This window comes from Chiroxiphia lanceolata, chromosome 8 (assembly GCF_009829145.1).
Source record: "Chiroxiphia lanceolata isolate bChiLan1 chromosome 8, bChiLan1.pri, whole genome shotgun sequence".
Lineage (NCBI taxonomy): Eukaryota > Metazoa > Chordata > Aves > Passeriformes > Pipridae > Chiroxiphia > Chiroxiphia lanceolata.
In genome coordinates, this window is record NC_045644.1 from 2,845,172 (window position 1) to 2,867,617 (window position 22,446).

At 50.2% G+C, this 22,446-nt stretch overlaps 1 protein-coding gene across 1 annotated transcript in view; it reads left to right on the forward strand.

The window, feature by feature from the left end:
* Positions 1–21,441, forward strand: part of DMBT1 (deleted in malignant brain tumors 1) — a 50,201-nt gene extending 28,760 nt beyond the window's left edge. The window contains exons 18-41 of the mRNA XM_032694964.1: positions 3,075–3,386; positions 4,531–5,052; positions 5,254–5,448; positions 5,541–5,852; positions 6,800–7,111; positions 7,574–7,615; positions 8,063–8,374; positions 8,773–8,895; positions 9,683–9,994; positions 10,459–10,500; positions 10,948–11,259; positions 11,670–11,792; positions 12,580–12,891; positions 13,354–13,395; positions 13,842–14,153; positions 15,462–15,773; positions 16,238–16,279; positions 16,727–17,038; positions 17,208–17,237; positions 18,296–18,446; positions 18,732–18,943; positions 19,186–19,358; positions 19,847–20,235; positions 20,844–21,441. Of these exons, the coding sequence (XP_032550855.1) occupies positions 3,075–3,386; positions 4,531–5,052; positions 5,254–5,448; positions 5,541–5,852; positions 6,800–7,111; positions 7,574–7,615; positions 8,063–8,374; positions 8,773–8,895; positions 9,683–9,994; positions 10,459–10,500; positions 10,948–11,259; positions 11,670–11,792; positions 12,580–12,891; positions 13,354–13,395; positions 13,842–14,153; positions 15,462–15,773; positions 16,238–16,279; positions 16,727–17,038; positions 17,208–17,237; positions 18,296–18,446; positions 18,732–18,943; positions 19,186–19,358; positions 19,847–20,235; positions 20,844–21,129 (5,492 nt within the window). The 3' untranslated portion in view covers positions 21,130–21,441. The remainder of the gene's footprint in view (positions 1–3,074; positions 3,387–4,530; positions 5,053–5,253; positions 5,449–5,540; positions 5,853–6,799; positions 7,112–7,573; positions 7,616–8,062; positions 8,375–8,772; positions 8,896–9,682; positions 9,995–10,458; positions 10,501–10,947; positions 11,260–11,669; positions 11,793–12,579; positions 12,892–13,353; positions 13,396–13,841; positions 14,154–15,461; positions 15,774–16,237; positions 16,280–16,726; positions 17,039–17,207; positions 17,238–18,295; positions 18,447–18,731; positions 18,944–19,185; positions 19,359–19,846; positions 20,236–20,843) is intronic.
* The last annotated feature ends 1,005 nt before the right edge of the window (positions 21,442–22,446 follow it).

Consider the following 22,446-nt stretch of genomic DNA (forward strand, 5'->3'; position numbering starts at 1 on the left):
GATGATTGTGAAACCTATGGTAGCATAAATATTTCCTTCCAGGCAATGGAAAATGTTACTCTTGAGATGTTATCTTTTTGCAAAACCCAGGAAGTTACAAAATATTAAATAACAAATCAAACATATGTTTGTTTCAGATCAGAGGACTGTGGTTGTTTTATTGTTCTCCTGTAGAGAAAGAAACCTGTAGAGCCACTCCCCTTCAGAAATAGAGACTATATATTCTGAGGTCCTTTCTATCAATAGTACTTGGTAAGATGGGTACCACTATGGTTTTGACATGGCTATTCCTGTTGGGTCCAGCAGTTCTGGAGGCCAAAACAGGTAAAAACCACTTAGACTTGTTCCAGGGTGCATAAAAAAATTTAATGCATGGAGCCTCTCTGCTGATTCCACGAACAGGATTTAGATTCATGTTTGTATCAGTTTGGGAAAAAGGCTAAAGTAGGAATTAGAGGAAAGAGACAGCACAGTTTTGTTCTACTAAAATGATGAACTAAACACCAGAGTGAATGGTAAGAATATTTTGAACCGTTTAGTGGAGTTCATTTTGCTGTCACAGGGTTGTACTCGTCTTAGTGCCTTGCATCATTTCGAGAATTATGTCTGTGAGTATGTTATGAATGAGGCATTCCTCCAGTTCCAGAAATTTGATCTAAGAATCATGGAAATGATTATTTATTTATTTATTTATTTTCAGTGTATATTTCTTTAATAATATATACATGCATCCACATGTTATATATTTAATATTCCTTGTATTATTTGGTTCTTCTTGGTCTTATGTACAATTTAATGAAATATAACAAGAAGTAAAGTTTTCTTAGTCTAGCACTGTGGGTGAATGATGGACATCTAAAAATAATGACAGTGATGAAACGCTTTTAGTTGAACTTTTTTATGGCCATTGAATTCTTCCTTACATGATTAGTTTCTATCTCCTAAGCGACTTGGATGACTTTTTCGAGCTAAATAGTTCTGTGTATATCTTAGAATAATTGCTGACGATTTTTCTAACCAGCCATTTAAACATTGTGATGAGAATTTATGTCGCCATCGTCCACCTCATCCAATTTTCTCCATCTGTCCTCTGCTTGCCTGCTGATGAGCCATCTCCCTTTGGCTGCTCTGCTTCTCTCTGCTCTCTGCCTCTGTCTCCTGGAGCAGAGTATTCACTGTATAATCACAGGTTTTTGTCTTTTTGATACCTTTGAAGTGTGAGGCAGGACTCAATCCGTCTCACTGCATCCCCAGCTGATGGCTGTGCTCCCACAGTGATGACAGACCTTGAATGAAAGCAAATTAACCTGGTTTAGATCAGCTTTAATTCCCTGATCCCATGCTGACTTTTTACCAGGTTTGCTGTGCCACCTCTCAGAACTCCTGTGAGCGGGGTTCAAAAATGTGCAAGTTCAAGTAGATATTTGAAGAAACAAGTCAGATATAAGTCAAGGGGCATTTTTGTAGCTTCTCCCTTTGAAATGCATACAAATCAGGACAAATTTAGTTTGGCCACCATCTTGACTGTACTTCTAGTCCAATAACAAAGAATCAGATGCAGTGAAGAAATCATGGAGCTGTTAACTCCTGAGATTTGTTTTGCTTTGGGTGACTTAGTGTTTAATAACAAGGCAAATATGCATTTGGCAGAAAAGCAAAGGGTAACAAGTGCAGTGTGCATGTTTTGAATTCCAAAGTGTAAATCCTGCAAATCATAAGTTACTGCATTTGTTTGCTCACTTACACTTGGTGGTAAAGACTTTAATAAATGTCTTCACCAAAAATGATTCTCTGAAATCAGGATTTTCATGCTGCTCATAGCAGAACATTTAAACAAGCCAAATCAAAGTGAAAAACAGATGTGTTTTACCTGAATGAATACAGTAATCAGACGTATACATGACAGGTTATTTCTTTATTTCAGAAATCTAATTACACTTCAATTGTATATAAGAAATAAAGCCACTGAATTCCTATTGAAATCTTTATCATCCTGTTGAGACTATTGTCCATTCTGTAGAACATTTGGTGGAATTCTCCCAGTAAAATTACTCTTAAAAACAATAGGATTTGTATTTGATGTGAGGACTCTGTGTCCTTAAAATTCTCCTGAAAGTTCTAGAGGAAGAAGAGAAATTCCAGTTAAATTATTTAAACCATGGAGAGAAATACAGAATGAATATTGTCTTCTCTAGAATTCTATGGTTTATCTGAAGGATTCATTGGGCCTAATTTGGACATCATCTTAAGCAAAGTAGTGCCCTGATTCTCATCTTTCAGCAGTGTACAATATCCCATGAATTGTAATCTATCTGCCTGGCAGCTTTTATATGGCAGCACTATAGCAGCTCCTAGAACGTAAGTTTAGGGAAAAGACACAGTCTTGGCTGTCCAAGATGAATCTTGCTGTGTAGCTGAAGTCTTGCTGATCTGCTTGAGCCACTGCTCTGATTTCCCTTCTGCACTCAGATCAACAGAGGCTTTGTATGCCACACTGAAGAGCTACACACACATGCTGCTGGTAAGATCCAGGTTGGGGGCAGGAAAGCCAGGCTCTGCATCCCAAATTCCAGCAGGATTCAATGCAAATTGTGATGTCTCTTTGTTCTTTAGCATAAAACGTTTTGACAGCAGTGAGTAAAAGTAATACATAAATATGAAATGTGTTCTTAAAACATGATATTTTCTTCCTGTTTACAAAAAGAACAAAATTTAGTGCAATTTTCTTAATACAGTTTTACTTAGCCTTCATTGAGAGATCGAAATTAATTTTCTCTCTTTTTCTTTCCTATTATAATTTGCTTATTAGTAAAGAATTTCCTTTCTAGCTTAAATAGTTTTTGCTTAGCCTGCTTTCTATCTTTACTGTAGCAATCTTGCATAAAATATACACAGCTGATTTTGAGATCTGGAAGAGAGGAAATAAAAAAAGGTGTGAATAAACCTCTGTCCTTACAGGCACTTAATATTGGGCTGGGCAAGCACCTTCTAGGGCAAGAGGACAGAATACTCCTTACAGTCACTTTTAGCTTAGTTGTCTGACTGTTTTGTGCTCGGTTCCCTCTCTCCCAAAGCTCCCTCTATCCAGCTGGTGAACGGAAGGCACCGATGTGAAGGTCGCGTTGAGATCCACCACAGAGGACGGTCGGGGACAGTTTGTGATGATTACTGGGACCTTGCCGATGCCCAGGTTGTGTGCAGGCAGCTGGGATGTGGCCGGGCCATTGCAGCTATGGGAAGTGCATACTTTGGGCAAGGCTCTGGCAGCATCCTGCTGGACAACGTGAGGTGCAATGGGAACGAGATGTCCCTGTTGCGTTGCAATCACTCGGGATGGAGGATACACAACTGTGCCCACTACGAAGATGCTGGTGTTGTCTGTTCAGGTGCTGTCACGTTTTTATTTCTAAACAATTTTGCTATAAATTGCACTCCATCTGTATGTGTCAGCATGGGGGTAATGCAGACATTCTCCTACTAGATAACGTTTCATTCATTCAAGACTAAAAGCTATACCAGATATAGGTCTAATATTTTTTTCTACTTTATTATGAAGAATTTTCTATCTGTGGAAAGGCACAATCCCTCTGAAAAGGCCTATTCACAGTAAGCACAGTCTGATCTTCCAACAACCCTGTCTTTGTACCCTGCTGACCCTGCAGGCCAGCACGGACTCAGGTTTTCAAACTGTGCTTACTCATCCACACAAAGCAATTTAAAGCCCCAGGGATCAGATACATATTGCAATATGCAGAATATTAATTCCATCTAATCACTCGGCAGAGGCAATAAGGAAACAAGTAGAAATTAAAGTCAAAGTTATATCTGGTATCAGTTTATCAGGGAGGAATGGGGTTAGGTGAACTCTTAATGGATTCGTTATGGGCAATAGTAATTTTACAGTCATAACCCAAATTGTCATAGTTGACAATTCACTTTGCATTGTTTCCATATTTTTCAAGTTTTCTTTCAAGCTTAGGGTCATTAATACCCTTTCCCTTTACAAATATCCATTCATTTTGAATAATCTGTCACCTTGTTGTTTTGTCATTCTACTTGCCCATTATTTTTTAAGATAATGTAGATAATTTGTATTTTATTTTCTCAAGATGATCGTGAACTGAGACATGGCTGATGGCAACAGTTTGCTCATAAAACAGTTTGTCTTATGCATACATTGCAGTTTTCCACATTTTCTCAGGGAGTAAGAGCCTGGTGAGTTGAATCCATACTAGAGGAAAATGCTACCTACACCAGTGCTTTTTAAGGCTCTTTAAGTGCCATTTATTTGCACACCAGTACCTTACCCTGCTGTCATCATCTGAAAATACCACTTCCAAGAAAAATTTTCAGCTGGTTGTCACCCACCTCCATCCTGTCCATTGACCCCAGACAAGATGGAGTATGCCATCAGGGTAATTTACCTTGATTTCACTTTGTCCTTAAGGAGCTGGGCTTGTAGGTAACACACAGATGCACCCATTGCACAAGCACAGTCCTCACGTGTGGGGTTTTCTTCTGGGTTCACAGAAGAGGCTGATGCAGCACCAACAACCACTGTGGCACCAGCAACAGCAGCACTGGAGGCAGCATTCGAGTTGCCTCTAGTTGTTGAAACTACAACATTCCCAGAAACAATGGCATCTCTAGTGGAGACAACAACCTCAGCATCAACAGTCCTCCCAGACATGACGACATCCCGAGGGGAGACAACCATGTCAGCATTAATAGCCAGCACAATGGAGACACCATCATCAGGGCCACCAACCAGCATGGTGCCACCGACCACCAGTGCAGAGCTGTCATTCTCAAAGATGACCACTACAGTGCCAATGACAACCCTAGAGACGACAACCCTGGAGATATCAACCCTAGAGACATCAACCCTAGAGACATCAACCACCAAACCACTAACGACCCCCCTAGAAGACATGTCCCCTTCACCAGAGATGACCACCACAGTGACATCGAGTTCCTCACCACCGATGTTCACCCAGCTTGATACAACCACCACAGCAACATTGGCCACCAAAGCTGAGGAGAGCAGAGCAGGTAACCCTGTCCACTGTCACTCACTGTTCTCTTTAGTGTGCCTGAGCTTCCTTCACAGGCCTGATTGTACTGCAGGAGGTTTCCCAGAATGGCAGGACAGAGCTCCTGGCTCTCTTCCTTAGTCCTCTCTTAGTGCTCCAGCTCTGCTTGTCATGTCCAGTGCCATGTCCATTGTCATTGAACTAATGACCTCCCTAACAGAGACGTCCAGTGCACCGGAGACAACCACCACAGCCCAACCAACCAGCACAGCTCTACCACCTTCCACAGCCCCACCAACCTCCACAGCCCCACCAACCTCCACAGCCCTACCAACCTCCACAGCAGAGGTGTCCACCTCAACAGAGGTGACCCCCACAGTGAGAACAGCTACCACAGCAGAGGAGAGCACAGCAGGTAACCTTGTCCACTCTCACTCACTGTTCTCCTTAGTTACCCTCATCCCTTTTCCAAGAGTGCCCCTGACCCATGGCATGTGCCCGTGCCAGGTGCCAGGCTGCGTCTGCGGGGCGGCAGGAACGGCTGCGAGGGCCGCGTGGAGCTGTACGACGGCAGCACGTGGGGCACGGTGTGTGATGACCAGTGGGACCTGCGGGATGCCCAGGTGGTGTGTCGGCAGCTGGGCTGTGGGGAGGCCCTGGGTGCCCCACACACTGCCCACTTTGGCCCGGGCTTCGGTCGCATCTTCCTGGACGACGTGCAGTGCCGTGGGGACGAGCCCTCCCTGCAGATGTGCAGGCACAGAGGATGGGGAGTGCACAACTGTGGGCACGTGGAGGATGCCAGTGTCGTCTGTGCAGGTGGGTGGGTGGCAGAGACCACGGGATTTTTTGTAACCATTCTGAATGGGTTCTGGATGTGTGTGCTGGGAGCAGCCGTGCTGACGTTCCTTGGGAGAGCCAGAGCAGAGAGGAGAGGTTGGGGTCTTCTGCTGCCTGGGGCTGGTAAGCCATGTCATACAAAAGCCCTGTTGTTGCCCACAGCCAGGGCACAGCGGGCTCTGCCCACTTCATAGTGTAGTTGCTCAGTGAGGGGGCAAAGAGCAGGATTGTGAGATTGTTTTTTGGGAGGATGGGGCAGGACTGGAAACATGTCTGACTGGTGTCTGGATGGGGGAAAGATAGGACCCATTCTTTTTCCCCCTTTAGTCCTCCAGCTTGACTTTTCATGTCCATAGCCATGTCCATATCCATGTCAATCCACTACTACAAGCCAGCTGCGTTCTCTGTCTTTTCATTCACTACCTTTTCTTTCTTGCAGGCACCCGTCCACCCCCTCCTACTCAGTGGCCATACACAACAGGTAATTGCTGCTCACCCAGATTACAACCAGTTTTACACCAAGCCCAGCTTGGAAAGAGAAGAGGACAGAGAGGATCTGCTGGTCTGATTCTGCTCAGTGCATGACCACTGATTCCCTCTAAATCTGACATCTCCAGGGAGCATGAGTTTTCCCCCTTAGGGGATGGGCCACACTCAATAGATGTAAAGGGCTTTTCTGCAAATGACACAATGTCTTGAGGACCTCTGCCCTCAGCAGCTCCCTCGGGCCCCAGCAGCAGGTCCCTGGACAGGACAAGTCTGCTGTGTGTGTACCCGTGGGTCTTTGCTCCATCCCTGCCCTCCCCTGTTCCCCTTGAGCCTGTGCCACCCCAGTTCAAGGTCACCACAGCAAAATCAAGTGGGAAGGTGGGGGCTGTGGATGCCGGGCTGGAGTGCCCCTGACCCATGGCATGTGTCCGTGCCAGGTGCCAGGCTGCGTCTGCGGGGCGGCAGGAACGGCTGCGAGGGCCGCGTGGAGCTGTACGACGGCAGCACGTGGGGCACGGTGTGTGATGACCAGTGGGACCTGCGGGATGCCCAGGTGGTGTGTCGGCAGCTGGGCTGTGGGGAGGCCCTGGGTGCCCCACGCACTGCCCACTTTGGCCCGGGCTCCGGCCGCATCTTCCTGGACGACGTGCAGTGCCGTGGGGACGAGCCCTCCCTGCAGATGTGCAGGCACAACGGCTGGGGAGTGCACAACTGTGGGCACGTGGAGGATGCCAGTGTCGTCTGTGCAGGTGGGTGGGTGGCAGAGACCACGGGATTTTTTGTAATCATTCTGAGTGGGTTCTGGATGTGTGTGCTGGGAGCAGCCGTGCTGACCTCCCTTGGGAGAGTCATGGTCGAGAGGAGAGGCTGGAGTTTTCTGCTGCCTGGGGCTGGTAGCCCATATCATGCAAAAGCCCCATTGTTTCCCACAGAGGGCACAGCAGGCTCTGCACACTTCCTGGTGTAGGTGCTTGGTACATGAGCAAAGAGCAGGATTGTGGGATTGTTTTTTGGGAGGATGGGACAAGACTGGAGACACATCCGGCTGGTGTCTGGATGGGGGAAAGACAGGACCCACTCTCTATTTCCCCTTTAGTCTTCCAACCTGGCTTTTTATGTTCTTGTCCATGACCATGTCCATGTCCATATTCTTGTCCATCCATTCCCACAATCTTGCTGCCCTGTCATTCATTGTCTCTTCTTTCTTGCAGCCACTCGTCCAACCCCTCCTGCTCAATGGCCACACACAACAGGTAATTCCTGCTCAGCCAGCTCAGGTTCTGCTTTGTAGTGGGCCCTAGTTTGGCGTAATAGGAGGTCAGGGGCTTCCTCCTTGGTTGATCCTGCTCAGTGCATGACTGCTGGTCTCTCTGCCCTTGACATCTGCAGGCTGCATGAGTTGTCCCCCTCAGGGAATAGGTCAATCTCAAGGGTTGCAAAGGGCTTTCCTGCAAATGACCCGATGTCTTGATGACCTCTGCCCTCAGGCAGCTCCCTCAGGCCCCCAGCAGCAGGTCCCTGGACAGGACAAGTCTGCCGTGTGTGCACCCCAGGTTCTTTGCTGCATCCCTGTCCTCCCCTGTTCCCCTTGAGCCTGTGCCACCCCAGTTCAAGGTCACCACAGCAAAATCAAGTGGGGAGGTGGGGGCTGTGGATGCCAGGCTGGAGTGACCCTGACCCATGGCATGTGTCCGTGCCAGGTGCCAGGCTGCGTCTGCGGGGCGGCAGGAACGGCTGCGAGGGCCGCGTGGAGCTGTACAACGGCAGCACGTGGGGCACGGTGTGTGATGACCAGTGGGACCTGCGGGATGCCCAGGTGGTGTGTCGGCAGCTGGGCTGTGGGGAGGCCCTGGGTGCCCCACGCACTGCCCACTTTGGCCCGGGCTCCGGTCGCATCTTCCTGGACGACGTGCAGTGCCGTGGGGACGAGCCCTCCCTGCAGATGTGCAGGCACAACGGCTGGGGAGTGCACAACTGTGGGCACGTGGAGGATGCCAGTGTCATCTGTGCAGGTGGGTGGGCAGCAGAGACCATGGGATTTTTTGCACATTGTTCTGAGTGGGTTCCTAATTTTTCATCTGGGAACAGCTGTGCTGACCTCCCTTGGGAGAGCCAGAGCAGAGAGGAGAGTTTGGGGTCTTCTGCTGCCTGGAGCCGGTAGCCCATATCATACACAAGCCCCCTTTTTGCACAGCCAGGGCACAGCAGGCTCTCCACACTTGCTGGTGAGGTGACAAAGAGCTGGATTGTGGGATTGACTTTTGGAGAGGATGGGGCTGGACTGGGGACAAGTCATGATGATGTCTGGATGGGAGAAGGGCAGGACAGAGCTCCACACTCCTTCATGTCAGTAGTCCTCCAGATCTGCCTGTCATGTCCTTTGCCAGTGTACTAATGACCTCCCTAACAGAGACATCCACCCCACTGGACATGAGCACCACAGAGCCATCCACAGCCAGACCAGACGTGTCCAGCCCAGCAGAGGTGACCACCACAGTGACAATGTCTGCCAGAGCAGAGGAGAGCACACCAGGTAACCCTGCCCATGATCCCTCACTGGTCTCCATAGTGACCCTTGATCTTCCTTCCAGACCTGATTGCATTGCAGGCAGTCTCCCAGACATGGACCACTCCAATTAGGCCATTCCTGGCACCCCAGACCACAGGGATGATGCAAGCAGAGCAGGGAGAAGAGCTGGGAAAACACTAGGGGGACACGGGGGCTTGAGTCCAGGAACTCTGTAGCCATTGATTGTGAGGGAAACTGTTCAAAGAGGGATTCCTTCTCACTGCAACCAGAGGCAATGCACTGGGGGAATCATTCTGCTTTGCCCCTCCAGCTCATGCATGGGCACTATAGCAGAGCAATTTCCCACACACATTCAGGGCTTTGGAATATGACAGGAAAAAAGAAAGCTGTTGCATCAAGTGTTTTGCAATTCGAGATAGGGCACTGTGGGCTCAGGGCTCCTGCCCAGGGTGCAGATGGCAAAGGTGCCATGGTCATTTCAGCTGAATGAAAAACCACCACAGGACATAACAGGAGTCACAGGACAGGGACTGCTTGCAGATGGGCTATTGTGGGGTGCCTGAAATGTGCTGGCTCTGCTTGGAGCCTTTTTCATTGACACCAAATGCTTAATTGTACCTGTACCTCCATCCCTCACCAAAGACAACATATTCCAAAGGGAATTTCTGCCCACCACAGCCATCCCTGGCCTTGCAGTGAACCTGTAGGCTCCCTGCTGTAGGAGCATATCTGGGGACAGGATGGGACTGGGCTGGTGGGGCTGTGACCTGGTGCCTTGTGTCCGTGCCAGGTGCCAGGCTGCGTCTGCGGGGCGGCAGGAACGGCTGCGAGGGCCGCGTGGAGCTGTACGACGGCAGCACGTGGGGCACGGTGTGTGATGACCAGTGGGACCTGCGGGATGCCCAGGTGGTGTGTCGGCAGCTGGGCTGTGGGGAGGCCCTGGGTGCCCCACGCACTGCCCACTTTGGCCCGGGCTCCGGCCGCATCTTCCTGGACGACGTGCAGTGCCGTGGGGACGAGCCCTCCCTGCAGATGTGCAGGCACAGAGGATGGGGAGTGCACAACTGTGGGCACGTGGAGGATGCCAGTGTCGTCTGTGCAGGTGGGTGGGTGGCAGGGACCACAGGATTTTTTGCAATCATTCTGAGTGGGTTCTGGATGTGTGTGCTGGGAACAGCCATGCTGACCTCCCTTGACAGAGTCAGGGCAGAGAGGTGAGGTTGGGGTCTTCTGCTGCCTGAGGCTGGTAGCCCATATCATGCAAAAGCTCTGTTGTTACCCACAGCCAGGACACAGCAGGCTCTGCACACTTGCTGGTGTAGGTGCTCAGTGAAGGGGCAAAGAGAAGGATTGTGGGATTGTTTTTTGGGAGGATGGGACAAGACTGGAGACACATCCGGCTGGTGTCTGGATGGGAGAAAGACAGGACCCACTCTCTATTTCCCCTTTAGTTTTCCAGCCTGGCTTTTTATGTTCTTGTCCATGACCATGTCCATGTCCATATCCTTGTCCATCCATTCCCACAGTCTTGCTGCCCTGTCATTCATTGTCTCTTCTTTCTTGCAGCCACTCGTCCAACCCCTCCTGCTCAATGGCCACACACAACAGGTAATTCCTGCTCAGCCAGCTCAGGTTCTGCTTTGTAGTGGGCCCTAGTCTGGCGTAATAGGAGGTTAGGGGCTTCCTCCTTGGTTGATCCTGCTCAGTGCATGACTGCTGGTCTCTCTACCCTTGACATCTGCAGGCTGCATGAGTTGTCCCCCTCAGGGAATAGGTCAATCTCAAGGGTTGCAAAGGGCTTTCCTGCAAATGACCCGATGTCTTGATGACCTCTGCCCTCAGGCAGCTCCCTCAGGCCCCCAGCAGCAGGTCCCTGGACAGGACAAGTCTGCCGTGCGTGCACCCCAGGTTCTTTGCTGCATCCCTGTCCTCCCCTGTTCCCCTTGAGCCTGTGCCACCCCAGTTCAAGGTCGCCACAGCAAAATCAAGTGGGGAGGTGGGGGCTGTGGATGCCAGGCTGGAGTGCCCCTGACCCATGGCATGTGTCCGTGCCAGGTGCCAGGCTGCGTCTGCGGGGCGGCAGGAACGGCTGCGAGGGCCGCGTGGAGCTGTACGACGGCAGCACGTGGGGCACGGTGTGTGATGACCAGTGGGACCTGCGGGATGCCCAGGTGGTGTGTCGGCAGCTGGGCTGTGGGGAGGCCCTGGGTGCCCCACGCACTGCCCACTTTGGCCCGGGCTCCGGCCGCATCTTCCTGGACGACGTGCAGTGCCGTGGGGACGAGCCCTCCCTGCAGATGTGCAGGCACAACGGCTGGGGAGTGCACAACTGTGGGCACGTGGAGGATGCCAGTGTCGTCTGTGCAGGTGGGTGGGTGGCAGAGACCACGGGATTTTTTGCACATTGTTCTGAGTGGGTTCCTAATTTTTCCTCTGGGAACAGCCATGCTGACCTCCCTTGACAGAGTCAGGGCAGAGAGGAGAGGTTGGGATCTTCTGCTGCCTGGGGCTGGTAGCCCGTGTCATACACAAGCCCCCTTTTTGCACAGCCAGCGCACAGCAGGCTCTCCACACTTGCTGGTGAGGTGACAGAGAGCTGGATTGTGGGATTGACTTTTGGAGAGGATGGGGCTGGACTGAGGACAAGTCATGATGATGTCTGGATGGGAGAAGGGCAGGACAGAGCTCCACACTCCCTCATGTCAGTAGTCCTCCAGCTCTGCCTGTCATGTCCTTTACCATGTCCATTGCCATTGCCCTAATGACCTCCCTAACAGAGACATCCACCCCACTGGACATGAGCACCACAGAGCCATCCACAGCCAGACCAGATGTGTCCAGCCCAGCAGAGGTGACCACCACAGTGACAATGTCTGCCAGAGCAGAGGAGAGCACACCAGGTAACCCTGCCCATGATCCCTCACTGGTCTCCACAGTGACCCTTGATCTTCCTTCCAGACCTGATTGCATTGCAGGCAGTCTTCCAGTCATGGACCACTCCAGTTAGGCCATTCCTGGCACCCCAGACCACAGGGATGATGCAAGCAGAGCAGGGAGAAGAGTTGGGAAAACACTAGGGGGACACGGGGGCTTGAGTCCAGGAACTCTGTAGCCATTGATGGTGAGGGAAACTGTTCAAAGAGGAATTCCTTCTCACTGCAACCAGAGGCAATGCACTGGGGGAATCATTCTGCTTTGCCCCTCCAGCTCATGCATGGGCACTATAGCAGAGCAATTTCCCACACACATTCAGGGCTTTGGAATATGACAGGAAAAAAGTAAGCTGTTGCATCAAATGTTTTGCAATTCGAGATAGGGCACTGTGGGCTCAGGGCTCCTGCCCAGGGTGCAGATGGCAAAGGTGCCATGGTCATTTCAGCTGAATGAAAAACCACCACAGGACATAACAGGAGTCACAGGACAGGGACTGCTTGCAGATGGGCTATTGTGGGGTGCCTGAAATGTGCTGGCTCTGCTTGGAGCCTTTTTCATTGACACCAAATGCTTAATTGTACCTGTACCTCTATCTCACTGCAAAGACAACATATTCCAAAGGGAATTTCTGCCCACCACAGCCATCCCTGGCCTTGCAGTGAACCTGTAGGCTCCCTGCTGTAGGAGCATATCTGGGGACAGGATGGGACTGGGTTGGTGGGGCTGTGACCTGGTGCCTTGTGTCCGTGCCAGGTGCCAGGCTGCGTCTGCGGGGCGGCAGGAACGGCTGCGAGGGCCGCGTGGAGCTGTACGACGGCAGCACGTGGGGCACGGTGTGTGATGACCAGTGGGACCTGCGGGATGCCCAGGTGGTGTGTCGGCAGCTGGGCTGTGGGGAGGCCCTGGGTGCCCCACACACTGCCCACTTTGGCCCGGGCTCCGGTCGCATCTTCCTGGACGACGTGCAGTGCCGTGGGGACGAGCCCTCCCTGCAGATGTGCAGGCACAGAGGATGGGGAGTGCACAACTGTGGGCACGTGGAGGATGCCAGTGTCGTCTGTGCAGGTGGGTGGGCGGCAGAGACCACAGGATTTTTTGTAATCATTCTGAGTGGGTTCTGGATGTGTGTGCTGGGAGCAGCCGTGCTGACCTCCCTTGACAGAGTCATGGTCGAGAGGAGAGGCTGGAGTTTTCTGCTGCCTGAGGCTGGTAGCCCATATTATGCAAAAGCCCCATTGTTTCCCACAGAGGGCACAGCAGGCTCTTCACACTTCCTGGTGTAGGTGCTTGGTACATGAGCAAAGAGCAGGATTGTGGGATTGTTTTTTGGGAGGATGGGACAAGACTGGAGACACATCCGGCTGGTGTCTGGATGGGGGAAAGACAGGACCCACTCTCTATTTCCCCTTTAGTTTTCCAGCCTGGCTTTTTATGTTCTTGTCCATGACCATGTCCATGTCCATATCCTTGTCCATCCATTCCCACAGTCTTGCTGCCCTGTCATTCATTGTCTCTTCTTTCTTGCAGCCACTCGTCCAACCCCTCCTGCTCAATGGCCACACACAACAGGTAATTCCTGCTCAGCCAGCTCAGGTTCTGCTTTGTAGTGGGCCCTAGTCTGGCGTAATAGGAGGTTAGGAGCTTCCTCCTTGACTGATCCTGCTCAGTGCATGACTGCTGGTCTCTCTGCCCTTGACATCTGCAGGCTGCATGAGTTGTCCCCCTCAGGGAATAGGTCAATCTCAAGGGTTGCAAAGGGCTTTCCTGCAAATGACCCAATGTCTTGATGACCTCTGCCCTCAGGCAGCTCCCTCAGGCCCCAGCAGCAGGTCCCTGGACAGGACAAGTCTGCCGTGTGTGCACCCCGGGTTCTTTGCTGCATCCCTGTCCTCCCCTGTTCCCCTTGAGCTTGTGCCACCCCAGTTCAAGGTCACCACAGCAAAATCAACTGGGGAGGTGGGGGCTGTGGATGCCAGGCTGGAGTGCCCCTGACCCATGGCATGTGTCCGTGCCAGGTGCCAGGCTGCGTCTGCGGGGCGGCAGGAACGGCTGCGAGGGCCGCGTGGAGCTGTACGACGGCAGCACGTGGGGCACGGTGTGTGATGACCAGTGGGACCTGCGGGATGCCCAGGTGGTGTGTCGGCAGCTGGGCTGTGGGGAGGCCCTGGGTGCCCCACGCACTGCCCACTTTGGCCCGGGCTCCGGTCGCATCTTCCTGGACGACGTGCAGTGCCGTGGGGACGAGCCCTCCCTGCAGATGTGCAGGCACAACGGCTGGGGAGTGCACAACTGTGGGCACGTGGAGGATGCCAGTGTCATCTGTGCAGGTGGGTGGGCAGCAGAGACCACGGGATTTTTTGCACATTGTTCTGAGTGGGTTCCTAATTTTTCATCTGGGAACAGCTGTGCTGACCTCCCTTGGGAGAGCCAGAGCAGAGAGGAGAGTTTGGGGTCTTCTGCTGCCTGGAGCCGGTAGCCCATATCATACACAAGCCCCCTTTTTGCACAGCCAGGGCACAGCAGGCTCTCCACACTTGCTGGTGAGGTGACAAAGAGCTGGATTGTGGGATTGACTTTTGGAGAGGATGGGGCTGGACTGGGGACAAGTCATGATGATGTCTGGATGGGAGAAGGGCAGGACAGAGCTCCACACTCCTTCATGTCAGTAGTCCTCCAGATCTGCCTGTCATGTCCTTTGCCAGTGTACTAATGACCTCCCTAACAGAGACATCCACCCTACTGGACATGAGCACCACAGAGCCATCCACAGCCAGACCAGACGTGTCCAGCCCAGCAGAGGTGACCACCACAGTGACAATGTCTGCCAGAGCAGAGGAGAGCACACCAGGTAACCCTGCCCATGATCCCTCACTGGTCTCCATAGTGACCCTTGATCTTCCTTCCAGACCTGATTGCATTGCAGGCAGTCTCCCAGACATGGACCACTCCAATTAGGCCATTCCTGGCACCCCAGACCACAGGGATGATGCAAGCAGAGCAGGGAGAAGAGCTGGGAAAACACTAGGGGGACACGGGGGCTTGAGTCCAGGAACTCTGTAGCCATTGATTGTGAGGGAAACTGTTCAAAGAGGGATTCCTTCTCACTGCAACCAGAGGCAATGCACTGGGGGAATCATTCTGCTTTGCCCCTCCAGCTCATGCATGGGCACTATAGCAGAGCAATTTCCCACACACATTCAGGGCTTTGGAATATGACAGGAAAAAAGTAAGCTGTTGCATCAAGTGTTTTGCAATTCGAGATAGGGCACTGTGGGCTCAGGGCTCCTGCCCAGGGTGCAGATGGCAAAGGTATCATGGTCATTTCAGCTGATTGAAAAACCACCACAGGACATAACAGGAGTCACAGGACAGGGACTGCTTGCAGATGGGCTATTGTGGGGTGCCTGAAATGTGCTGGGTCTGCTTGGAGCCTTTTTTATTGACACCAAATGCTTAATTGTACCTGTACCTCTATCTCACTGCAAAGACAACATATTCCCCAGGGAATTTCTGCCCACCACACCCATCCCTGGCCTTGTAGGGAACCTGCAGGCTCCCTGCTGTAGGAGCATATCTGGGGACAGGAGGGTGCTGGGCTGGTGGGGCTGTGACCTGATGCCTTGTGTCCGTGCCAGGTGCCAGGCTGCGTCTGCGGGGCGGCAGGAACGGCTGCGAGGGCCGCGTGGAGCTGTACGACGGCAGCACGTGGGGCACGGTGTGTGATGACCAGTGGGACCTGCGGGATGCCCAGGTGGTGTGTCGGCAGCTGGGCTGTGGGGAGGCCCTGGGTGCCCCACGCACTGCCCACTTTGGCCCGGGCTCCGGCCGCATCTTCCTGGACGACGTGCAGTGCCGTGGGGACGAGCCCTCCCTGCAGATGTGCAGGCACAGAGGATGGGGAGTGCACAACTGTGGACACGTGGAGGATGCCAGTGTCATCTGTGCAGGTGGGTGGGTGGCAGGGACCACAGGATTTTTTGCAATCACTCTGAGTGGGTTCTGGATGTGTGTGCTGGGAGCAGCCGTGCTGACGTTCCTTGGGAGAGCCAGAGCAGAGAGGAGAGGTTGGGGTCTTCTGCTGCCTGGGGCTGGTAGCCCATATCTTGCAAAAGCTCTGTTGTTGCCCACAGCCAGCACACAGCAGGCTCTGCACACTTGCTGGTGTAGGTACTCAGTGAAGGGGCAAAGAGCAGGATTGTGGCATTGTTTTTTGGGAGGATGGGACAAGACTGGAGACACATCCGGCTGGTGTCTGGATGGGGGAAAGACAGGACCCACTCTCTATTTCCCCTTTAGTTTTCCAGCCTGGCTTTTTATGTTCATGTCCATGACCATGTCCATGTCCATATCCTTGTCCATCCATTCCCACAATCTCGCTACCCTTTCATTCATTGTCTCTTCTTTCTTGCAGCCACTCGTCCAACCCCTCCTGCTCAATGGCCACACACAACAGGTAACTCCTGCTCAGCCAGCTCAGGTTCTGCTTTGTAGTGGGCCCTAGTCTGGTGTAATAGGAGGTTAGGGACTTCGTCCGTGGTTGATCCTGCTCAGTGCATGACTGCTGGTCTCTCTGCCCTTGACATCTGCAGGGTGCATGAGTTGTCCCCCTCAGGGGATGGGTCAATCTCAAGGGTTTCAAAGGGCTTTTCTGCAAATGACCCAATGTCTTGATGACCTCTGCCCTCAGGCAGCTCCCTCAGGCCCCCAGCAGCAGGTCCCTGGACAGGACAAGTCTGCCGTGCGTGCACCCCGGATTCTTTGCTGCATCCCTGTCCTCCCCTGTTCCCCTTGAGCCTGTGCCACCCCAGTTCAAGGTCACCACAGTAAAATCAACTGGGGAGGTGGGGGCTGTGGATGCCAGGCTGGAGTGCCCCTGACCCATGGCATGTGTCCGTGCCAGGTGCCAGGCTGCGTCTGCGGGGCGGCAGGAACGGCTGCGAGGGCCGCGTGGAGCTGTACGACGGCAGCACGTGGGGCACGGTGTGTGATGACCAGTGGGACCTGCGGGATGCCCAGGTGGTGTGTCGGCAGCTGGGCTGTGGGGAGGCCCTGGGTGCCCCACGCACTGCCCACTTTGGCCCGGGCTCCGGCCGCATCTTCCTGGACGACGTGCAGTGCCGTGGGGACGAGCCCTCCCTGCAGATGTGCAGGCACAACGGCTGGGGAGTGCACAACTGTGGGCACGTGGAGGATGCCAGTGTCGTCTGTGCAGGTGGGTGGGCAGTGAAGGCAGCTCAGTCTCCTGTGGAGCTTATAGCCTCGCCTCAGTATCCCCATCCCCTCCTCCCTCTGTGATCCCCATCCTGATCCCCTGTGTGCCCCAGAACCTTTCTCATGAGCAACACATTTCACTTGTGTCTCTTCTTCCTTCACACCCACAGCTCCTGCGGCCACCACACCACCTCCATCAGGTAATGCTCTTCTGTGTCTCTTCTCACCTTTCTAATTTGTGGGTCTCTCCCTTTAGCACATTTTCTTTTAATTTGCCTTTTGCCTCTGTGACAGTATCACTTTAATCTTGTGTGGTGATTCCTTAGTGCAATCTAAGGCACTTCTGCTTGCTAGAGCTGTTACAGACTCTTTTATATTTTTACCTTAGAAAGCAGGTTTCAGATTTAGAGCTTGACCATTCACAGTTGAAAATAATATGAAAGTGAATTTTGCTAGAGCCTGTCCAGTCTGATCAGAGGAAGAGTCACTGTCTGAGTACAACTGATGATCCCAAGCTTGGAATAGCCTGTGAATCCCAAAATCCTGAGGCAAGGAGGCATGTATTGTACTGGTGTGTCTCTGTGCAGGACTATAAAATGGGTTGTCACCTCTACCTGTCTCATCTTGTAGCATTTAAGTTCAAAGCTTGTATTCACCTCCCTACAGAAGAGCTTTTAGGATTATCTGTGTGTTTAACAAGAATTATGTAATTCATGCTGGCAGGAACACCAAAGCTTTTTGCAGCTATGTTTATAGGAGAAATGAGTTATATTTAAGACTTTCTCCAGCAGCCTGGAGTGCTTATTTCAGTCTAAGACCATAAAATTATGGAGTTTCCTAGAAGACTTGCCACTTATTTACCCTCCAAAGTCCTTAGGGGAATAAAGAGAAGCAGCAGAGTAACTGAGGAGAGGGTGTTTCTTGAGGAAGGTACTTCCATTTAGACTGCCATGACACCTCCCAGAATCAGACCCTGGCTGTAAAAAGGAGACCAGACTAGAGCAGAAAGCATCAAGGTGTTTCCAGCCCATCCTGAAGAGGGTAGTCTGACACCACAGATGTGACAGGGAATTTCAAATCCAACACGGAAGTAAAGCTAAAGCAAAAAACAAATATTTGTTTTGATTTGGCTCACACAGAATATCACCCACAGTCAGCAGGGGGACCTGCTTTTCCACAGCTACAGGTGAGATGTACAGCTCAAGTGCACTTTTGCAGATGTTACTGTAAGTAAATTCTCTTCCATTTCTTTCTGCAGCACCTTCTTTCTGTGGCGGCTCAATCTCAGATTCCTCTGGGGTGCTGCAGAGTCCCCTCTACCCTGGAAGTTATCCAAACAACGCTGACTGCGAGTGGCAAATCCAAGTCGAGAGCAATTTCCGTGTTACACTCACATTTAGAGATATTGCGTAAGTAAAACACTGATTCCCTGCACAAATAACAAAGTCAGAACTTATTTTAGAGGTTTGAAAAGCAGGTAACCTTCCCAGTTTGAAAGATACTTTCAGTAAGATCTGGCTGCCGGAAGACCAGATCAAAATCTAGATTGCTGTAATATTTTTTGCTCAAAATTTTCTGCTACAGCTACATACAAACCAAATTAAACCTCTCCTGAAGGATTTTTATCCCATGTTAGGCAGTGAAATCAGAGTTTCTGGAATGGACTTAACAAGGTGCTGATGTTTGTTCACCAGGATGCAAAGCAGCTCATGCCAGGATGACTACATTGAAGTCTATGATGGGCCTCGACACTCTTCCCCACTTCTTGGGAGACTTTGCTCTGGTTCCTTCCCCACATACGTGTCCTCTTCGAACATGATGACCGTTTGCTTTCACAGTGACTCTAGATACTCCTTCAGAGGCTTTCAGGCTCACTACTCCTCCATCCCAGCAGATCACAACACCAGTAAGTCCTCAGCTGGTGTTTCTCAACAGACAAGCTTATTTGTTGCTTTTGTTTGCAAAATAAGTATTTGTGTAAATTTAAAGATATTTGTGGAAATTAAATGATGTGCGTGAAACGTAATGGGTTGAGGTGTGAACTGCCTGACTTCTAAATTAAGAAAACAACACTTAGCTCGATTACAACCTTTAACCATTAACAAATTCCTGAAGTCACTAATATATTGTACCTCCTTCTTCTGCCAGCCCTTCTGTGCCTGCCTGACTACATGCACGCAGTGGTGAGCAGGGACTATCTCCAGTCCCAAGGCTACTCAGCCCAGATGGTCACCCTGAACGACAATCACTGTAGACCAACCATCACCCCACAGGAGGTTGTGTTCAACATTCCCTACGACGGCTGCGGGACAACACGAGAGGTATGGGCACCAAGGTGGGCTCTGAATTGCAGGACCCACTGTGAGAAGAGTCACAGAAAGGCCACTGTGGCCAATGAGACCTGGAGGTTTTAGTGCTCTAGCCTTTCGAGCCTTAGGGAATATCTGTGCTTAATAAGAAGGAGCTTCTAGGGAGGAAAGCATGGGAGAGAGCTATGTGAATTTTCCGTGATTTAAAATAGATGCAGTCCTGTAAGTGCACAGGACTGTGTTCCACACAACTGATGTTTATACAGATGTTCAATGAGTTGGCTCTGCCTTGGATTTAACAGTTTTTCTCCACTGAATTCTGCTTAATTACGTACAATTTACAATGTGTGAGCAGAAAAGACCAACATCAAGCTCCTTGATTTAAAGTGTGTAAGACGAACCCACAATTTTAAAGTGCATATTTAAGCTTATCAAACCTTAGAGCTTACACGGAACGCGACAAAAATGCAATTCCTCATTTTAAATTGCGCATTAAACAGGAGAACAACGACACAATCAACTATTCCAACACGATCAAAGTTGCATCTTCTGGGTACATAATCAAGAGGAAAAAGAACATCAACTTGCATGTCAGTTGCAAAATGCTGCAGAAGACGTGGATGCAAGTAATGTACACTGCTGAGGACACTGTGGATGTGAATGAGTATCAGTTTGGAAGATATGACATGAACATCACCTTTTATGATTCCTCGGCGTTCTCGCGGCAAGTGCGCGACTCCCCGTACTTCATTGACTTGAACCAGAATTTGTACCTTCAAGCTTGTCTTCACAGCTCAGACCCAAACCTGAAGGTGTTTGTGGACACGTGTGTGGCATCGCCTGATCCTCGTGACTTTCACACTCTGGCCTATGACATAGTCAGGGACGGGTAAGAGCTCTCTTCAAGCTGTTAGAAGCACACCTGTAATCTCCATTTATTTAAAAGAACAGAACCAGTCTGAGTCTGGTTACAACAGGCTGCTAAAAGGGGTCTTTGATTTTTTTTATTTTAACAGCACGAGCCTGGAAATAAGAAACTACACTTAGACCTTACTAACATTTCTTTTCAATTACTTCATCTTTGTCCTATAAGCCAAATTCGAAGCAGTGGGAGCGATGTAAATGAGGCAGTGAAAACTGGCAGCAGGAATCTGTAATCCTGGGAGTTTAATGTTTTAATAAAGCCTGGTCAAGCATTACACTAACTTTTCTATGCCTCACACAGCACAGCTATTAGTAAGGGTCTGCTCTTCCTTCTGCTTTAATTACCCTCCTCTTGGGAAAAAAAAAAAGAAAACTTGTCAATGCTCTAGCTCTTTCATAGGACTTAAATAAATCTATATTTTTAAAGTCTATCTGCTGTGAAAGTTGCATTTTTATCCCTTTGTTTTTAGTATCTGACTATGATATAGTTCAGTTTTAATCTATTGTATTTTTGCAGGAATGTGCACCTGTGCATCCATGAAGAGTAACTATCTTTTTTTCGTTCCTTTCTAGGTGTCCCAGAGATTCTTCCTATGCCACGTTCTACTCCCCTTCCAGCCACTTTGCTCGGTTCAAATTCAATGCCTTTGAGTTCATCAGCCGCCACCCCTCGGTGTACCTGAAGTGTGAGCTGATGGTCTGCAGGCTCGGGGACTATTCCTCCCACTGCTACCGGGGCTGCACCAGGAGGTCCAGGAGAGACACGAGTTCTGCCGAGGAAAAAGTGGACGTGGTCGTCGGGCCGATTCGGCTCCGAGAAGGGGCTGCTCAGAGTGGGAGTACCACTAAAGCCAAATGAATTTCTCTCACGTTTGCTGTAAGGTGACTTCAGGCTCCAGGAAAAGCCATAGCTCTGCATTTCTGACACCTGTCACTGCAATCTGCTTTTGCCCAACTTCTCCGTAAAAAGGAAGCTATCAGCTCCTTACAAACCCACTATTTTTACCTGCATATTTAAAATGTATCACTGCTTTGGCTACCCAAAAAGAGAGATTGCCTATAACCCATTTTAGTACTATGACTCCTTGAATTGAATTAGTTCCAATCTGCTTGTGTAATGGCACTTGGGGACGTGGTTTAGTGATGGACTTGTCTGTGCTAGTTTAATGGTTGGACTAGGTGATCTTAAAGGTCTTTTCTAACCTAAATGATCCCATGATTCCATGATGGTCAGCTGGGAGCAAACACCCAGCCTCCTTGAGAAACACTTCATTCCCTCAGTTGTCTTCTACTTATGAAGTTGCTTTTAATGCTAAATTTCTTGGTGAAACAATAATGGGACTGTGCTTATTGAATGCAGATATTTCCAAGCTAAAAGTAATCTGTTCTGTGAGCAGTGTAATTTATAATCAAAAGGAGGAATGTTTACAAAGAAATAAACCTATTTTGTCTTTCAGATTAATGTCTCTGTGCTTAAAGTGCAAACAAATGTTTTACTGTGTTGAAGAGTGTGGTCTGTTGGATTAAAAATTCCAAGTGATGGAGTATTTGACTTTCCAGTATTTGACATTCTACCCATCAGCTCTGTTTTGAAACACTTCTACACGATGTTTTGAAGAGGTGTGAGGTACCTCTGTCTTCTCTAAGCGTTCAGCACAGCTACAGCAAGGAATTTTAATGGGGTTAAACTGTAAAGGGTGGGTAAAAAAATTAAATATAGTTTAGCAGGAAAAGAAAAAAAAATCCAAACAACACAGGGAAGGCCTTGAAATACTCTCTGATTCCTCACTGATAGTAGAGGTGTTTGGAAAGCTAAGAAGCAACAGAGCACAGAAGTCATTGTGCCACCTCCTCCTTCATCACAGGGGCTGCTGCTCAACCAGAGCATCAAAAGCATCAAAAAGATGGATAATCCCAACAGACATTTTTCCAACTTGCTGACACAATCCCTTCTCATGCTTAAGGAGAATCAATACTGAAATCAGCATCACCACAGAAAAGGCTTCCCACAATGTCTGTCCTCAATTGTCACTGTCTCTGGCCAAGACCAGGAGTTCTTGCCCTGTCCCTCCTGGCCGTGGGGAAGAATTTTCTCTGCTTTCTTTTTAGGTGCACTTTTTAGCTGAAAATTGATATTTTTCCCAGTAAGTTTTCACTACTCTAGAGTGAATAAATC